Consider the following 19,454-nt stretch of genomic DNA (forward strand, 5'->3'; position numbering starts at 1 on the left):
CTAGCATGCAAAATGTATATGGGTCTACAAAAAATAACAAAAATGTTCTCATTGAACTTCTGACCTTTTTTTTCTCTTCTTGGCCTCTCTGTTCGTGTGCCTGCCACTTCTGTCTTTAGGTCCAGGAGGGACAGCCTACCTGGGATTTATGGAATCAGTTATTATAAATCACTGAAGAGATTGGCCCTCCATTACAGCATGTTTCAAAAATTTCACAATCTGACCTTTATTCCCCAATCCCCTCACAAGATGTCAGAGACAAGACTATGCATATGTGCATGCTGTGTTAACAACAACAACAACCATTTGATTTATATACCGCCCTTCAGGACAACTCAATGCCCACTCAGAGCGGTTTACAAAGTATGTCATTATTATCCCCACAACAAAACACTCTGTGAGGTGGGTGGGGCTGAGAGAGCTCCAGAGAGATTAGCCCAAGGTCACCCAGCTGGCTTCAAGTTACAAGTTTAAATGCAAAAGGCCCCCATTTCTTATTAGATAGGGTCCAATCCACTCCTAATCCCGGCCTGGGCTTCCCAGCATGGCATGCTCTCTGGAGGTCTGGCTACCTCATCTGGGCTTTCCCCACAGCAGCACCCTCTGGAGGTGCACCAGGTCTGGTAGTTGTCTTGAATACACTTAAGCCTTTTATATAGTAGGATTCCTGGACTGGACTCTTGACCATCTTCAAGCTCAGGCTCATATGACTTCTTTCTTCCCCCTCTCCCCAACAGGCAGTAATGTATAGGCAAATAGGTTTGTATAAAGGTTTTCATTGATTTATTGCATGTAGTTGTTTTACTGTCTTGTTTTGAGGATTTTGCCTTTCCACCTTTCATCTGTATCTTGCTAGGGGGAATAAAGATTTTTTCTTATTTAACAGCTGTTTTCCCCCTCATTCTTTTGAACTGCTTCCCCAAACTGGGACCATGGTGTACATAGATAGGTGATTCCAAAATTAATTAGCCAGGACATGCATTTGTGGTAAAAAGACACATTTCAACATTATAGCTCCTATATGGGTATCTATTTGGGTAATGTCTTTTCAATTGGAGAGCCTGGCAGACATTCCTGAAGAATTCACAGTCATAGAATTTATCCTGCCACCAAGTCCTTCTTTTGTATTACCAGTATTTAGAACATACCCAAGTGGGGGACCTGCAAGGACTTGTGGGAGGCATTTCATTTCCCCCTCCCCCATCATGTCATCTTTCCCTTTGCTATCTCCCCCAAGGCTTCTCCTCCTTTTCCTGCTTCCTTCTGTCCTTCCCACCTTCCTTTGTCAAGCCCCCTGACTTCACCTTCCCCACCCTCACCCAGCAGCCTCTCCCCTATAGTCCAGTTGTGCAGTGCCGGCTGTGCTGGGCCCAGTTGTTTGGTAGGGAACCAGCAAGGTACTCTACTTTTCCCTGTATCCAACGGTTGACAGAAGATCAGGAGGTGGGTGGGTTTGTGCATGGGTGCAGCACTTTCCTTTGTATCCCATGCGCGTGCACCTCCACAATCCACTGCAATATCACATTATATTTTTGGCCAATTCTTAAAAAATTGGCCCTGGTGCGAAGTGCATGAGTGCTCCTGCTCCACAAGTAATATCACTTCTGAAAGTGACATCAGCATGGCAGGGCACAGAATGTGTTCACCCATTTGCTCGGGATGCCTGCCAATGGCAGGTGGTTGCTAGGGGGCTTGCAACAGTCAGCAGTTTGGCACTTAGCAACCCTACTGCATCCCCTTCCCCACACTCTTTCTTCTTTCCCTCCTCTTAGAGGCCTCCATATGCTCACCTTTCCTTACATGCTTTACATTAATTAATTAATTGAATTTGTAGTCTGCTCTTCCTGCAAGCAGGCTCAGAGCGGATCACATCGATTTAAAAATACAAAGAGAAACAGTTAAAAACTGGTAGCATAAAAATAGCAGTTGCAGTTTCAAAACCAGCCCTCAGCAGAGCACATTGCTCAATCCTACATACAGTCATTGGGCCCATGGTGGCCAATGGCAGACAATAGATAAGAAAAGCAAGGACATTCTGGTAGGAGACTGAAGAGGAGACTTGTTTGCCTCAACCACGAAAAGCCTGATGGAAAATCTCCATCTTATAGGCCTGGCAGAATGATAATAAATCCTGCTGGGCCCAAGTTGTCACAGAGAGTTCCACCAGGTTGGGACCTGGGAGTTGTTTTCCATTGCCCCAGAAGGTCAGACCAGAACCAACAGCCACACAGCTACGCAGGTTCCTAAAACAACCATACAGTTCCCTATTTGCCCTGCTGTGTGGCTGCAGTTGCACTAACAGCATCCAACTTGTGTCAAACATCACTTCTACCTGGACCTGATTTGGACCTAAGACTATGTAAAATTAGTTAGTTGAAGACCCGCAGGTGTCCCCCCTTATCCTATCTAAGATTGCTACCTCTTCTATGACTGCCCTCAGCTATGCGTTTTACCCACAACTATGACCTATGCAGGTCTTTTATTAGTATCCAGAGTAGCCTATGTATAATGGCGCTGGAGTATTTTAATATAAGTTTTTAAATTTGTTTTTAAAGTTGACTATTAATTTATTGTGTTTTGATGATGATGTGAGCCGCCCTGAGCCCATTCGTGGGGAGGGCGGGATATAAGTCAAATAAACAAACAAATAAATAAATAAATAAATAAATGTAGTCACAGGCACCTCATTGCACTCCAGTATAATTTTAGGCATTAAAAACATATCAGTATCAGGGAATGGGTGAGGCTCTGCAAACCAGATAACACAACCGGATAATATTCAGAGTCTCCAGAGTTCTAAGGGCCGATTCCAGACGGCCCCCTGCCTTGCGAAACGTCACGCGTCGTCGCGCGTCGTTGCGCAGAAAATGTGAAATATCACGTTTTCTCGCGCGAGTTTTGCACGACGTCGCGCAAAACTCGCGCGAGAAAACACAATATTTCACGTTTTCTGCGCGACGACGCGCGACGACGTGCGACGTTTCGCGAGGCAGGGGGCCGTCTGGAATCGGCCCTGGTCTGGAAGGATTAGATCCTCATTGGGCTATAGGAGCCCCAATGAAGCCTCCAGATACTCCAGTGCATTGCTTAAATGCATGTTGTTTCCCAGGTTTGGAAGCACACACACCTTTGGCCCATTCTAGCTAAAGACTTTGATGAAGTCTCATTAAGAAAAATCGCATTGCTGATGGAATCTCTTTTCCAAACTATGCCATGTCCCCTGTGGAATCTTCCTTTGTCTTCCATTCCAAATGACTGCATGATAATTCTTTCTAATGTAGGGAACAGCCAACCCATTAACAATTTCCCATGCAATATTATACTAGTTCTGTTTTCATGAGGTTTATGGTTTCAAATGAACTTAAGTATCAATCACTGTTGTTTATTCAAGAGAGTCATAATGAGAGGAAAATGTTGGATCAAGAATAATACCACTCATAGAATATTCAGTTGACAGTAGAAATCCTCCCTAACAAGGAAACCTTTAATGTAATGAGACAGAACGTAAGTGGAAGAATGTGGGACAAAGACCTGGGAGACCCAGATTCAAATCTTCATTCAGCCAGTAAACTGAAGGGATGTCTTTTGGGCAGTCACTCTTTCTCCACCTATGCAACTGTACAGGGTTACTGTGAAAATGAACCCAGAAGAGGGGAGAATCATGTTTTCATTCTAAGGGCCTAGCAAAAGGCAAGGATAAACATTCAATAAATAATTTGGTTCTGCAGTTTAGATCTCTTGTTGTTTGCCTAATCAGTTGATGAAGATATTCTACACTAATTTAAACAATCTGAAAATGGTACCACTTTTTTATATAGATTTTTGAGGATAATTTAAATTCTAAATTTCAGGCTTATATCAAGATTCGCCTGGTGTTCTGGAAGGGCAGCTGACTCCAAATAACGATCGTGTATTTCAGGCCCTTTTCTTCATTTGAGCTATTCTAACAGCCCAATCCTAAGAAGGGCACGGAAAGTGAACAGGAACCGAACTAAGGCTTGCGAGGGCGCATCTAGCCCGTACGCCCGCGTAAGTGGCCTTCCGCCCGCGCTGGGACGAGGCGCTGGCCCGCTGGCGGGCCAGCACCGGTGCAAGCCACAGGCGCCCGGGCGGCGGCGCAGAAGTGGCGTAGAGCCCTACGCCGACGCAGGGGGGGGCGGGGAGCAAGGCGGGGTCGGAGTTAGTCCGCTCCCTAAGCTCCTCCAGAAGCGGGAACGCCCACAGCGGCGCAAAAAAGCTACGCCACGGAAAAAGAAGGCGTAGCCCATAGGCATCCATGGAACGGCGAAAAATCAGCCCCCTCTCTGAGCGCCTCGCCCCGCCCCTATGGCCCGAAGGAGCATAGGATGAGAACTATCCCGGGGACCAATCAGCGTGCGCGCCCGGCATGGACGAGCCCCCCTCTCTGCACCCAATCACCTGCGACCGCGCCCTACAAAACATCCGGCCAGCACCGCCCAAACCCCCAGGTAAGTGAGCACTCGGCCGGAGGCTCTGCCCGTCTGCTGAGTGGCATTGCCCCTTTGAAAACCGAAACGGGCTGAGGGCATTCACATTGGCAGGCGCAGAATGCACTCAGGGGACTTTGCGAAAAACTGGGGGAACTTCGCATAAAGGGGAAGAGGTGCCTAACTGCCTAACTCTCTTTCTACCGTGATAGAAAGAATGACTCCACAGCTAACTGATGCATGCTAGTTGCTTCTAACTAAGCACAAACAAACTAACCCTTCCGTGGCAGAAGGGAATGACACTTTGCAAATTAACCGCATGCTCTCCCGTTTCCTTGCAGGTGCCCTGACTCTGGCGCTCCCACCTGGTGATGACCGACAGAGCGCTGACAGGTAAGGAGGAGGTGGGGGGGGCATTCCGCAGATTAGTGCAAACCGCCCATTCACCTGAACCCACCCGCTCACTTGCCGCTTTGGGTGAGGCCCAGCAGGGGTGGGGGGCAACCATGCCCGCCCCTGGCTGCCTCAGAGGCAGGCGCCTCGAAAACCACATGTGGCCAGGTGTTTGTTGTGACCAGCTCATTCTCTCCCTTAAAGGTAAAGGCTTGCCAAGGCCGAGTGCATCCTCACCAGACCGTCATGCATCAGCTGCTGCCCTCGACCATGTGCAACCCCCCCCCCCGGATGGCGGAGTGTGGGGTTTGCCTTGCCAGTGGAACGAGGCAAAGCCCACACGTGTCTTTTTCCCCCACAGGCACGTCCAGGGCATGGCTGCTCCCCCGCGCCCCGCCCTCCCCAAACATCTCTGACGGACGGTTGGCTGCAGCCCAGGAAGCACCGTCGCGCCGCGGCCTGCATCCCAGCCCCGCCCCTCCGAGCGGGAAGGAGGGCTGTGTGGAATGCTCCGGCTCCCTCGCCAGCCTAAACGCAAGCCCGCTCTTTCCAGTGCAATAAAACGAGATGTACAACAACTGTTTTCTGTGTCTGCGAGTCTGACTTCGTCCTCCGCCCCTCCCCCAACACTCCCGTCACATCTCCCCACCTGCACATTGCCACAAATGTATCCGACACACCCCGTCTTGCCTCCCCGCCCCCTCCCTCCCTCCTCCTCCCCCCCTCCTCCTCTGTATTTGACCAGTGTCTGTACCACCCATCTGCCGAAGAGAACTTGATTCTCAGAAGCCTATGCCACAATAAAATTGGATAGTTTTAAAGGTGCTATGGGACCCTTTTTGAATTCGCTACCACAGGCTAACACGGCTAACTCCCCTGCATCTATGGCCAGGTAGAGGGTTGGGGCGGGGCATGTGAGCAGGGAGGGGGATCAATCCCCGGTGGGGAGAATAGCTGGCACCCGATAAGCAAGGGAGAGGGTGGTGCGAGCTGCCGCTGCAAGGGAGCGGGAGATGGCAGGGGAAACGGTCCACTCGCGGGAATCCTAGCCCCCACCAATGGAGAATCCAGGGTGGTGGCAGGCGGATGCCATATCCCGGGCAGGAGGTCTCGCGCGCCTGGGGAGGGTCGCCCCCATCGCAGCCGCAGCCCCAGCAACACAGTCCCATGAGCGGCCGCCTCCCAGAGTGGGTCCAGCCCCTCGGGCGTCTGCAGCAGCCCCATTGGTCATTCCACCCCAGGGCGTCCTGCCTCGCATCCAATCCCGTGGAGCAGTTGCCAGCCTCCCACGCCAACAGGCCATGGTTGTTGGGAGGGGTGGGGTGTGTCCGAGGCTGCGCGTGGCTCCGCCCTGGCTCGGCGCCGTCTCCTGCGTTCAGCAATTGTGGCCACTCGCGTTGCCCTGCCGGGGGGGGGGAACCACTCCGAGGCTGCCAGCCCCGCCAATCCTGCAGGGAAGGCCGCTGGCCCCGCCCACAGGGGCAGTGGAAGAGCGCATCAGCTGCGCAAAGTGGCTAAAATGCGGGAGCCCGAGGCCTCCCGGCTGGCTGCCACAGCGTGCCCCTTCCCCGGCCGGGCCATGCAGGCTGGGTGGCCACCCCAGGCCCGGGAGGGCCCCCCGATGGCAGGTTGCGTGACTGCCCCAGCTCAGGGCGGCATGCCAGGCAGGGCAGGTGCGTTAGGGCAATATGGAAGACATGCCAGAGCGGCCCCTGGCCAGTCCTTGTGCATCCTAAGCCCCCCCCCCTTGGAAGGGATGCGCTGTCACCGCGGGCCTGGTCATGCGCTCATGGTGCCAGGGCAGGATATGGCTGGCAGTTCACCAAAGTATCGCAGGCAGACACGGGTCCATGTGTAGATGAGCTTTATTCCCAGTCCCACGGCGCAACGTACAGCCAGGCCCAAGGGTTCACGTCCCGCAAGGATGCACTTGAGCAGCACAGCATCCCCGCAAGGGAAGAGGGCCCTGGGGCCATAGGAAGCCAACCACCACGGCCCCCTCCCCTCCAACCCACAGGTCTGAGACGGGGGGGGGCCTGTGCTGAACCTATCCATGAACTATGCAGCTGCCAGACAGAAGATAGGGAATTGTTACATCTCAGACCCTCCAAGGTCATGCCGGCGGGCGGTGTAGTTCGGTGGGCAGCACAGAAACACTATACCCACAGCGGTCCCGGCTGCATGGAGGGCGACGGGTGGCGGGAGCAGTGGGCGGCCAGGCTCGGGGCCCAGCTCATTGCCAAGGCTGCCGGGAATGACCTCCTGGCAGATGAGGGTGCGATGACTGCGCGGCCAGTTTACCTGGAGGAGCTCTTCCCTGGCCGTGCGGAGGAGGCCCACCTCATACGAGCGTGGCTAGACACGGCGCTGTGCGAGGTGGAGCATGACCTCCTGGAAGAGGAGGTGGCTGCGGGCCCTGCGCGCAGTAAGTCAGGGTCCTCGGCGCCATCCAGGGAGCCTCCTCCGCTGCCACAGAGGGCAGGCCATAAGGGCCCGGAGGCGTCCCAGCCACTTCCATCGAGGCGCAGGTTGCAGGTGCTTGCAGCAGATGCCGGGCTGCCACCAACGGGTGCCCCCCCTCCCTCTCTCCCCCCTCTGCAGGGACCATCAATGACAGGTGGATGGCTGCCATGGACCGGGTTCACGGGGCATTCCAGCAGGCGCGGGCAGCGGCACCATGTGAGTCTCGCCAACAGGAGGGGCACGGGCATGTGGGGTGGGGCGGCCTGCGGCCGCGACAACAACCCCAGAGCCCACAGGGGCCCTGACGCTCCCATCCCCCACCTCTTGCCCCCACAGCGGCGCCCACCCGGAGCCCCTCGCCAGATGAGGAGGAACTTGGGAGGGGCTTCACCGCCTGGTCTCCACCCCGCTACCCGCCACCCGCTGAAGACCCAGAGGGTGACCCAGTGGAGGGGCCTGGCAGGAAGCGGCCGAAGCTGGAGCCCGTCCCCGCAGACGGCCGGGCAGCTGCCGATATGCCATCCCAGGCACAGGCATCTTGGACCCCAGCCGGGCCCCTGCTCTGTAACGGGGATGCCGTGGCGGGGCCGCTGGCCTCCCCCTGCTCCGACGCGCTACTTAGCCCTCACCCTCCTGGCTGCTGAGGCCGGGGTTCTGGGTTGGCAAGCTGCTCTCTGGGCGCCTGATGCGGCCCTGGAATCGATTGGGAATAAAGCCAAGTTCGTTAACCGCTTTTCCCGTGCAGCCCGTCCATGGGGGGCGGTGGCTGCTGGCCGGGGCGGCTTTCCCATGCTCTCTACATGCAGGGGTTGAGGGAGCGGGGACTCGGAGGGGCCGCCTGGGACACCATAGGGGCGTAAAGGGCGAGTGTTTGGCCGGCCGAGCCCCCCATGGCCAGGCATGGCCCTCAGCGCGCAGCATGCCACAGGTGCTCCGCGACCCTGTCTCGCACAGCTCGGTCATGCTCCTGGGGCTCTGCAGGGGCGTCAGGAGAAAGGCGACCGGCGGGCGGCAGCCAGGGGTCCTCGCCTGGGCCCTCTGTGGCTGGCAAGGGGAGCTGCTGGCGCACGGCAATATTGTGCAGCATGACACAGGCAGCCACGAGCTTGGCGACGGTGAACGGCTGCATGGCCAGGCGGCCGCCCGTGTGATGGAGGCATCTGAAGCGCATTTTCAGCTGACCGAAAGCACGTTCGATCACCATCCTCGTGCGGCGGTGGGCCTGGTTGTAGTTGGCTCTGTCGGCGGGCTCATCCGCAGGGTATGGCGTCAGGAGGTAAGGCAGCAATGGATAGCCACGGTCACCTGCAAGAGTTAGGATCTCCCTTCCCATCCCCGTCCCCTCACAGCTCCCCCACCAACTCCTGACCTAGGAGCCAGCCTCTCCCCTCAGGCCATGATGACAGGAGCCTGTTCAGGCCGGAGGTGGTGAAGATCTGTGCGTCGTGGACGCTTCCCGGGAACTTGGCAACGAGGTCCGTGAAGATCCCCTGGTGGTCACAGGCTGCCTGGACGTTGATACTGTAGAACCGGTGCCGATTCCTGTAGACCTGCGGCTCCTCTCTGGGAGCGCATATGGCCACATGCGTGCAGTCGACTGCTCCAATCACATTGGGGAAGCCTGCAAAGGAGGAGAAGCCAGCCCGGATGGGTGCCAACTCTGCCTCCGAGGTGGGAAAGTGGATGTGCTCGCGGATCCGACCAACTAGGGCGTCCAGGAAGGCATGCAGGCAGCGGCTGGCGGATGACTGGGAGACCTCCAAGGCCTCAGCCATGACTCCCTGGAAGGAGCCGGTCGCAAGGTAGCGGAGGGACAGCAGGACCCTCTGGAGGACGGGGATGCCCCGGGGAGCCGCAGCTTGCCCCTGAAGGGCGGGCGCGAGCTCCTCGCACAGAGCCTGTATGGCTGCCCTGTCCAGGCGGAAGCGGTCCAGGCAAGTCATGTCGCCCAGGAGCAGGGATGGCACCCTGGCCTGGAACCGGCGGCGGCGTCTGAGGCGGCGCCGCCTGAGGGCCGCTCGGACAAACACGGCTGGCAGGAGGTGGCTGGTCCGGATGGCTGGGAGCCGCGGCGGCAGTGGCGGGCACCAGGCGGGGATGATCAAGGTCCTGCCTGGAAGGAACGCAGGTTGAGTTTCAGCACCCTGAACCCCCCCCCCACGCACAGCAGCAGGCCTACCGGTCTCAGCGGCCCGTTGCAAGTGGTGCTCAGGAGCAGGTCCTCTGTCCGCTGCATGGGCCGTCCCAGCCACCCTTCCCGGTCCTGCACCCCCTGTGCCCTCCTCCATCTTGCCAAGGGGATGGGTGAGCACATGACTAGGTGGCTGGTTCCCACCACTTATCTCGGGGACCGGACATTCCAGCGGGCACTACCCCCATGTCTGCTGAGAGCACTAGTGGCGGCGGAAGCCAGCGCCAGGCAAACTGGACAGAGGCCGAGAGAGTGCTGCTTTTTGGGCTCGTGGTGGAGAATGCGGAGGTCGCCCTGAGCACGCACAGGGGCGCCTCGTCCCGGTCTCGACGACGGGCATTCTGGCAGATGGCAGCTGACAGGGTCTCGGCTGTGGGCAACGCGCCCCGCACTGCTCACTCGGCAATGAAGCGCTGGAATGATTCTTTCGGGCCCGCGCGCAAACGAGTGCGCCTCCTCATGTCTCAGGGGGTTCCTTATGAGCGGGCCCTTGACGAGGGGCTCCCAGGCCCAGAGGCGGTCATGCGAGCGGTCATCCCGGAGGCGGTGGTGGGCGGCCTGGGCGTTGAGGTCCTGCCCGGTTAGTATTTGTGGATTCAGGGAGGCGAGGGGGGGGACGTATGGATCGTGGCACATGTGTGACAGGGCCTCTCCCGTGAGTAGGCACGGCCCCTGAGGGTCCAGACCCAAGCCAGGCGGAGGCAGAGGCAGCGGAGTCTGTGCCCCCCCTGGCAGAGAGCGGGGCCCAGGAACAGGCAGCCCTTCCACCGCCACAGCAAGCCCCTGCTGCCAGCGACGAGGAGCCTCAACCGGGCCCGTCGGGGGGCATGGATCCGGAGCACGGTATGTATCTGTGGCCCTGCTGCTGGTGGGGCCAGGGACCGGCTCGGCCGCCGGCCTCGGCCACACATCCAAGGCCACTCATGGCGCCGACCGGTCTCAAGACGAGGGGCTGTGGCCGCAGTTGGAATGGGTGTGCTTGGCCCGGCTCGGTGGCCTGTGGCAGCCCATGTTGGGCCGCTGCTCTTCCCTCCCTGGGGCCTCTTCCCACCCATGTCTCGCTCCAGCAGGGACCATGCGCCTGGAGATAGGCGGGGAGGTGATTGCCCAGCTGCGCGAGCCGCCACCCTCCCGGAGGACCTCTGCTGCCGGAGCGGCTCTCCTGCAGTCGCTCGGCTTCCCTGTGTCGGTGGAGGGTGAAGGTGGCCCTGGGACTCCGCCGGTTCAGGACACCTCATCGACAGAGCCGCTCGAGGAGCTGTCCCAGCCTGCAGCACCATCCCCTCCAGCCCCCCCGCCCCCGGGTGCCATGGGCCGTGTGCGGGAAGGACCTGGCTCCGCCTCTGAGGGGGAGGGGCCCATGGAGGGGATCCTTCCAGGCGCACGGGCTCGCGGCCCCCGCCCTGCCCAGCGGCTTCCCCCGACACTAGCCGCAATGTGGGCGGCGATCGAGAGGGAGCGGCTAGAGGTGCACGCTGCATGGGAGGAGGCGAACAACCGCGGCCGGGAGTTCATGGCTGCGGTACTGGAAGTGGGGGAAGGGGTCCGTGCCTCTCAAGTCCGTGCCGAAGCCCTGCTCGGGTGGCTCGTCGCCATCCTTGATCCTCCGGCCCCACCCGCTGCAGCAGCTCCACCCGCCCCAGAGGCACCCCTCCCTCGGGCCCAGTTGCGTGCGAGAGGCCGGGCCCGTGGACGGCCAAGGGGGTCCGGCCGCCGGCCTCGCCGGTGACCGCCGCTGCCGCCTTGGGGGTGGGGTGGGGTGTTTTGCTGCACAGACGGCTCTCCTACACGCCTCCCCTTCCTCACGTCTGCTGGGGGAGGTGGGATGATATAATAATAAAGGCTGATTTCTGTGCAATGGGTGTCTGTGTTCTTTGCCTTGGGATGGGGACGAGGGGGCAGGCCCGCTGTGTCTGCCTCTTGGTGGCGGCCTCAGGCCAGCCCTCCCCTTCGGCGCCACTGGGGGGCTGTCCCCTGCTGCCAGAGACTGGCTGCTGCCCTGGATTCCTCATGGCAGGGCGCCTGCCAGTCCCATGCCAACCTCTCTGGACGCGGCCGCCAGGGACTTGGTGCTACATTGGGCAAACGGGGGAAAGGCTTCTCAGACTACGCCCACCCCTCTCCTTCCCGACTGCGAGCCCCGCCCGACACACGAGCCGAGGCAGTCTGCCAGCATGGGCGCGGTTTGCCTGCTGCTCTGGGGCCTGGCCGGGATCGCGTGCTGCCCATAGGCTGCGCCTTTCCTGGCCCCTCCCCCTGACGCTTGTCAGGAACAGCGCCCTTTGGCTGCGCCTGGCAGCGGCCGTGGATCAGACCCGCCCACAACACTTTCTGGTTCTCCAAAATTGCATCTCTGCGCCGCTGCGGGCGCCGCTGCGGCCACACTTTGCTGGCACAGGATCCGGCCCGGCGGCGCCGCCACACCACCAGTGCAGCCGCGTCGGCGTTGGGGCCGGCCATAGGATTGCGCTGTTAATCTAAGAGTCCCTTGGAATCTTCCTAAATGAACTAGAAAACCTCTGTTCAGAAGTAATAAACACGTTTTATTTTATGTAAAGGTTTTCATTGGTTTATTGCATATAGCTGTTTTACTGTCTTGTTTTGTGGATTTTGCCTTTCCACTCTTCACTCTGTATCTTTTAAAGGGAATAAAGATTTTTATTATTTAACAGTTATTTTTTCTCTCATTTTTTGGACTGCTTCCTGAAACTGGGAACCTGGTATACATAGGTGATCTCAAAGTTAATTAGCCAGAATGTGCAAGTGTGTTCTTACACATGTAAAAGGACATGTTTGAATGTTATAGCCCCCACAAGGGTACCTATTTGGGTAACATCTTTTGACTGGAGAGTCTGACAGACACTACTGAAGAACTCACAACAGCAGAATTTATTCCACCACCAAGTCGTTCTTGTATACTCCCTCTAATTAGAAAATACATAAGGAGAAAGGAGACTGTCCAAAACACTTGAGGATTTTGTAACAGACTTTACAATTTGAGGTTCATTTTTAGTTTATTGGAAAGTAGATAGGTCTGTAACTGCACTTCACTGCTGATGATAAGAAGTTTGTCCTGTTGGAGAGTAAGTTGAAGTTTCTGGGCAGATTAGGTCACTCTATACAAAAAGAGAAAAAGGGAAAAGAGGAAATAAAGATAGTGGAAAGAATAAAAAGGGTCCACTGAAAGAGCAAAGGAATAAAACATGTTGTTCTAAATCTTCCCTTGTGTTTTTCACTGGTATGCAACAAGATCCAAAACATGTTTAATTTTTTAAATATAGAAACATTTATCAGTATCCTACACTCAAAGAGACTGCCCATAGATGAAAGTGTTTCCTTTTGCTCTGGCTTCATGCCATGGTCTTGTGTTTTGGTGTCCTTGTCTTATTGTAATTTACTTAAAGCATTACTTGCTTGGAAAAGAAAACTCCTATTCTGATATGCTAACAAGTTTTTCTTCAGTTCAACAGGGAATCTCCAATTTTGCATTTGTTATTATCCTTCCTTTCAATTATCAAAAGAACCATAATCAGCTTACCAAAATCTCCATGGACTTCTGGAATACACATGGATCACTCAGATATGGCATAAATATGCCCCTAGCTTTCTGAACTGGAGCTAGGTGCTAAAAACACACATCTATATGATTTCTGTTAGTGTATATTTTAGACTTATTGCTCCAGGTCTATCAGAGGAAAGATCGTTCCTAAGAATTCTGTTGTAGACTTTAAAAGCAGAATCTGTTTCTGGAGAAAACACTTGAACTTAGAATGGTGGTATTCATGTTGTTGAAGCTGTTGCTTCTGTCTGATGGGGTATGCCAAACTCACATCATTCAATGCAGGATTAGAAATTCGCACTCAGTACTTCAACAGTATAATCAATCAGGAGACCTCTTTGTCGGTGGCATCGCTTCCCTGAGCATCAACAACTATCCAATAGAATTCAAAGACTATTCCCAGCTGGCACCGTTTGAAGACCTTGTGTAAGCAGTCTTTTTTAAAAATGTGATGTTTCATTTTCTTTACCCTCCCCGCACCCAAGGGATTAATCCTAGAAGCTATGGACTAGTGCATATTTCTCATATAATGTGACCATATTTGTTGGCCCAGTATTTTACCATAATTATACAGACTGAGAAAAATGACAGATCACTAGTTCCTCTGTGTACTTCTTCCTGTTGCTACATGAAAACATATTCATTGATTCGGATTATTAGTCCACCTATTTGTTCACCTATCTGTCCACCTCTGTGTGGCAGTGGGTTTCTTTCAGAAAAAAATCCTTTCCAACAACTTGTTTCTTTTATTGTTTTAATTGGACATGCTAGGGATTGATCTTGGGGTTTCAGCATGCAAAATGCATTTGTTGTACAGCTTCTGTGTAACCCATTTCCATTGGCTCAAAGCAATCTGCTGAACAGCAAGAAATTGCTCAATGAATAGTGGGTTGAAAAACCGGTTCCCTGTTTGCCCTGGAGAAGAGGACTTCAGCCAAACTAGAGGGTGTTCAAGCATCCCTATTCAGCATATGAACCATACTTGTCATCTTTAAAAATAATAAAATCAATGTGTCATCTCTAAGGAACCATAACTAGCAGGTATCCTCCCCAAAGTTACCAAGCAATGGTCCTTCCCACTCCCATCCCAGTCCAGGATCAGTAATATTGAAAACTGTTTTAGTGGTTCTTCTGAGGGCAGGTATAACTCTGCAGAAAAAAAGTTTAGCTATCTCAAAATTGGCCATTGGCTTCAAGATGCAGGACAAAACATGATGAGAATTGGAACACCCTGGCCCATGTAATCTTTCAAAAAACCCTCCCCTTTTTGCATTGGAAACTATGGATTGTCTCTGTAACTCATCCGAAGCATTTGAAAATTGTCCCCCAAGTTCAAAATGATGATGGGAGTTGCAGTGTCGAAAATAGAGAGTTTTGGGTACTCCGGATGCCCTCTGATGGCATTTGCCATAGAAGCCAAGGTTGTCTGTGGCAAGTATAACTCATCTGACTATAGAATGAGGCATTCAAAAATTGGCAGCCAGCTTCAGGATGATCATGGCAGCTCTAGTGCTGGAAATGGAGGGAATCAGGAGGACATCCTAGCCCAGATTATCTTCAGAAGTCACCCACCCCACCCAATGCTATTTGTAAAGACTAGCTTAGGCTGTCTGTCTATGGCAGGGTCAACTCATCAGGAAGTGAATCTGGGAATGTCAAAACTGGCCACCCACTTCAGAATGATTGTGCATGTAGTAGGGCCAGAAATGAAGTGAATCGCACGCTGGCCCAGATTATCACCAGAACAGTTCCTCCCATGCTATTTATAATGGAACCTAGGTTTTTCTGTCTGTGCCAGATGTAACTCATCAGAAAATAAAGCCAGGTGCCTCATCCCTGGCCAGCAGCTTCTAGATGATGAGACTTGTACTGTCAAAAATGAAGGTAATTGGAACATCCTTACCAACATTATCATGAGAAATCCTCCACATCCATGCTATTTGCAATGGATGCCAAAGTCCATTCTTTTTGGCAGGCATAATTCATCAGAAAATGAAGCTAGGAGTCTCCACATTGGCAGCCAACTTTAGGATGATGCCTTGCCTCGCTCAAACAGACAGGAATTGGAACATCTTTGCTCAATTTGTCTGCCAAATCTCTCTCTGCTATTTGAAATGGCAGCAAAGTTTTATTCATAAGAATCCAGCAAGGGTGGGCAACATATACAGAGAAAATGACCTTTCTCTTACAAAACAATGAGGTTCAACAACTACCATGACCTATCAGAGCCCATCTGGTGTAGTAGTTAGAGTATCTGAAAAGGATCTAAGAGATCCAAGTTTGAACGGCCAATCTACCACAGAAGCTTGCTGGCTGATCTTGGGCCAATCAAACCCTCTCAGAAGAACATTCTTCACAGGTTTGTTGTAGTGAGGATATATGAAGGAGAGGAGATTGCTGAGAGCTGCTTTGGGCCCTTATTGGGGAGAAAAACAAAGCATGACCTTTAATTTTGGCTACAATTAGCAAAAAAGGACAATTCTTCGGGTTGTTGCTTCATCCACTCTTACTGTAACTTTTTGGCAGGAGACAGAACTGCTTGTTCTGTATCCACACCATAGTTAATCATCATGAGTCAAGCAAGTTATGGGTTTAGCAGGTGGAGTGAGGAGGCACAATTCGAATAAATCATATAAATGAAGGAGATACCGAATATGGTGTGATGATTTTAAAAAGTGTATAGTGGCCATCTTTTACAGCATGCAACTCTCATTCCAGAGCTGTGCCTAAGAATTATCAGCACATCCTGGCTTTGGTATTTGCAGTAAAGGAGATCAATGAAAACCCTCAGATCATGCCCAATGTCTCCTTGGGCTTCCATATCTATGACAGCTATTTCAATTCAAGATGGGCTTATGATGTCACAATGAGACTTACATCTACACAAGACCAATTTTTCCCCAACTATAAATGTGATTCCCAGAATAATCTGATAGCAGTCATTGGAGGACTAGACAGTGACATCTCACTACATGTGGCAACAATACTGGGTAACTACAAGATCCCACAGGTAAAATGTGTGTGTCTACACCATGAGAAATTAACATTATATTTTCTTCCAGTTCAAGAAATAAATAATCAGGTGGATGTTATTTTGGGGGGTTGTTGGGAAAGGGCGATCAGTTTTTGTGGCTCATTTATATCTAAGAACAAAAAATGCAAGGGAATCCTCATGGGGATAGTCAAAGAAGTAAAGCAAGAACTGTGCCATACTTTGGGTACATTAGTTAAGCATCCCTCACAATATTGTAAAGGTGTTCAAACCTGTTACTATATTACCGGAGTGGTATGGGATCTACTTCTGCATGGGAAACTCCCTGCCACTAGAAGGAAGGAAAGAATGTCATTGGTTTAACTGAAGCAAATACAAAGACCTATCAATAACTCTGCAGTACTGAGGGCCTGCGAAAGAACTTCCCATTGTCCAAATAGCCAACTGCACTGGTTCTGGACGTGCCCGGTCCACACACTGAATGGAAGAGGGTGAAAACACGTATCTTTGAAGACCTGTGGAAATCTAGCTTTGTACCCACAGTGTTTTTTATAGAAATCAAGGACCCATAGATTACATAGTGAAACCACTAAAAGTATTTTGCATGAAATAAAATTCCAAATGATTTAATGGTACATATGAGCTTACAGTATGCACAGTTCCCATATCAAAAAATAACCTGGTGAGTCTGCTCTGGGCAAGACTTGCTGAGCAGTTATAGACAGAAAATGATCACTATGCATCAGTTGGTTCCAAAGATTAGAGGTTCTTTTAAAACAGATCGTGGGTTTCGTATTGCATTCAGGGATGCCATCCAATATATTCCAGTGTTTGGAAATGCTCTTACAGAGACCATCCGTTACATGGTTAAATGAGAAATTGCGCACTGGCCTCCCAAGGTCAGGTTTTTTGTTACTTTGAAGCACACCCTCCAACATGTGTGTAGCATACCCTCCAACAGTTAAATTACCTCCTAACGCTAAGGATTCTTTCTGCAAGTTTATTGTTTCAGAGCAATTTCTACACAATCTAAGGAACTGACTAAATGACATATTCCTTTTAATATATAATGGATGATGGATGATGACTATGGAATCTTAAGAAAGAAATCTTATCTGTGGGTTTTTTTGTACAGGGCTGTGTGCATCTTATTATCTATGACATAAACCATATCTAAAATATTAACCTGACACTTGTCCATATGTAATTCATACTTTATATTTTCATCTTGTTGGCCTAGCCAGTTATGGAATCTTATTAGTTGCTCCCGATTTCCTCTCCATAATAAAAACATATCATCAATGTAATTCATTTCATTTTGCACTTTGCAGAGGCAATGGCATTAGAGTAGATAAACTTCTGTTCAAAGAAACCTGTAGTGTCGTGGAAGAACCATTGACAATACCTTTTTTTCTGTCAGTAGAATATATGATTAAACAAGACATAATTTCTTTTAGGAGCAATTTCTGCCAATCCTACCAAAAAGGCGGTGGGTGGGTAACATTGTTGTCTGCTGTTTAACATGTTAAGTGCTAATAAAGCATCATCCTGTGGAATATTGGTGCAGAGAGAAATTACATCTAAGCTAACTAGGAGAACAACCATCTCAACAGTATTTAATGCACCTCGTTTCGTAATGAAATCGGTGGTGTCCTTTACCTGAGATTGTATCATAAGGACAAAGGGCCTCAGATGATAACCCACATATTTAGATATTTATTCCAATACTGAATCATAGAGAGACATCACTGGCCTCTAAGGAGGAGGAAATACATTTTTACGGATCTTGGGTAGGACATAAAACACTGTGGTACTGAGATCAGAGTTGTGGAGAAACTGCTTCTCATGGAAAGAAATATATCCTATGGAAAGAATCTCATGAAGGAGGGTCCTAATCTCTGTTTGAATAGATTTCAGTGAGTCAGAGTCACATGGGGTGTAATGCACCCAATTATTAAGCGCTTCATCATTTCTAGTTCATAGTCCTACCTGTTCTGTATAACAGTAGTTCCCCTCATACTATGCTTTTAGATCATCCAGAACATCTTTTTCATAACCCTCCTTTAAAAATACCAAAAGAAACCAAATATTAAGGGACTAACAACCAGGCAAATACAACCAAAGCACTCTACAGGTAGGCAGAATGGGGGGCACAATCTGATACTCAAAATGTAAACTTTATGTATTATGGAAAACAAAGAAATTACATGGCATTTTAAAATGTAGAAAGCCCAGTCCAATAGGTGGACCTAAGCAAGTCATCATCCTTTTAGTCTCTACTCCTTATGTGTAACACATAAATCGACCTGAAAAGGTTGTTGTAATGGGTGCTTACAGATGTATGCAAAATTCCTTGAAAACTTGAAAATAATAAATATTACTATTATTATTCAGTCTTTGCACCCCAAATCCATCTTTAGCTCATCTACGGCTCTGCTCCAGTGATGAAGGACCAATCTCCAGGTTATTCCATTTACCAGATGGCCCCTCCTGAAGCACTTCAGTATGCTGGAATCGGAGCTTTACTGCAGCATTTTAAATGGACTTGGGTTGGGATCATTACTATGGATGATGACAACGGAGAAAAAATTGTGCAAACTTTGCTTTCAGTGTTTTCCCAGCACAGTATTTGCATTGCCTTCATAGAAAGAAGTCCCAGATCAAATTTTGTTTCAGGAATTTTGGACATTATGGAACAGGCAGCAAAAATACATGACAGAATCATGGATAGCAAAGCCAACGTATTTGTGGTATTTGGGCAATCTACTTCTGTCATTGATTTGAGATGGTTGCCACAACTGTCAGGAAGAAAAAACATCGAATGGGAAACAAAAGGAAAAGTGTGGATTCTGACGGCCCAGATGGAGCTCAATGCATTCATCTATCAAAGGTCCTGGGGTACAGATATAATCCATGGCGCCCTGTCCTTCACCATTCATTCCAGTGACCCTCCTGGGTTTCAACAGTTTGTTGCAAGCAGATGCCCTTCCAGAACAAAAGGAGATGGTTTTATCAAGGATTTTTGGCAACAGGCCTTTGGTTGTGCATTCCCAAATTCAACTCCAGATAACATAAAGGGTAACATCTGCACTGGGGAGGAGAAGCTGGAGGACCTTCCTGGGCCTTTTTTTGAAATGAGCATGACTGGGCACAGCTATAACATCTATAATGCTGTCTATGCTGTGGCACATGCTCTACATGCCATGCAGTCATTCCGAAGCAAACACAGAACAACAATGAATAGAAAGAAACCGAATCTTGCAGGGCAGGACCACTGGCAGGTAAGGCTAGAGGAGGCAAAGACGGGAAAGCTCTTCAGCAGATGTCACACTCACAAGAGACCTTAATCTGTGTACTGAAGAGCCTCTTCACATTCTTTCTGAGTGTCCATCTTTGTCATTCTCTGGT

The 19,454-nt window shown here is 51.3% G+C and overlaps 1 protein-coding gene across 1 annotated transcript in view; it reads left to right on the forward strand.

The window, feature by feature from the left end:
- Window positions 1-19,454, forward strand: part of LOC129339491 (vomeronasal type-2 receptor 26-like) — a 40,924-nt gene that overhangs the window by 18,195 nt on the left and 3,275 nt on the right. Inside the window, exon 3 of the mRNA XM_054994070.1 lies at window positions 19,113-19,327. Coding sequence (XP_054850045.1) covers window positions 19,113-19,327 — 215 coding nt within the window. The remainder of the gene's footprint in view (window positions 1-19,112; window positions 19,328-19,454) is intronic.

Source organism: Eublepharis macularius, chromosome 12 (assembly GCF_028583425.1).
Source record: "Eublepharis macularius isolate TG4126 chromosome 12, MPM_Emac_v1.0, whole genome shotgun sequence".
Taxonomy (NCBI): domain Eukaryota; kingdom Metazoa; phylum Chordata; class Lepidosauria; order Squamata; family Eublepharidae; genus Eublepharis; species Eublepharis macularius.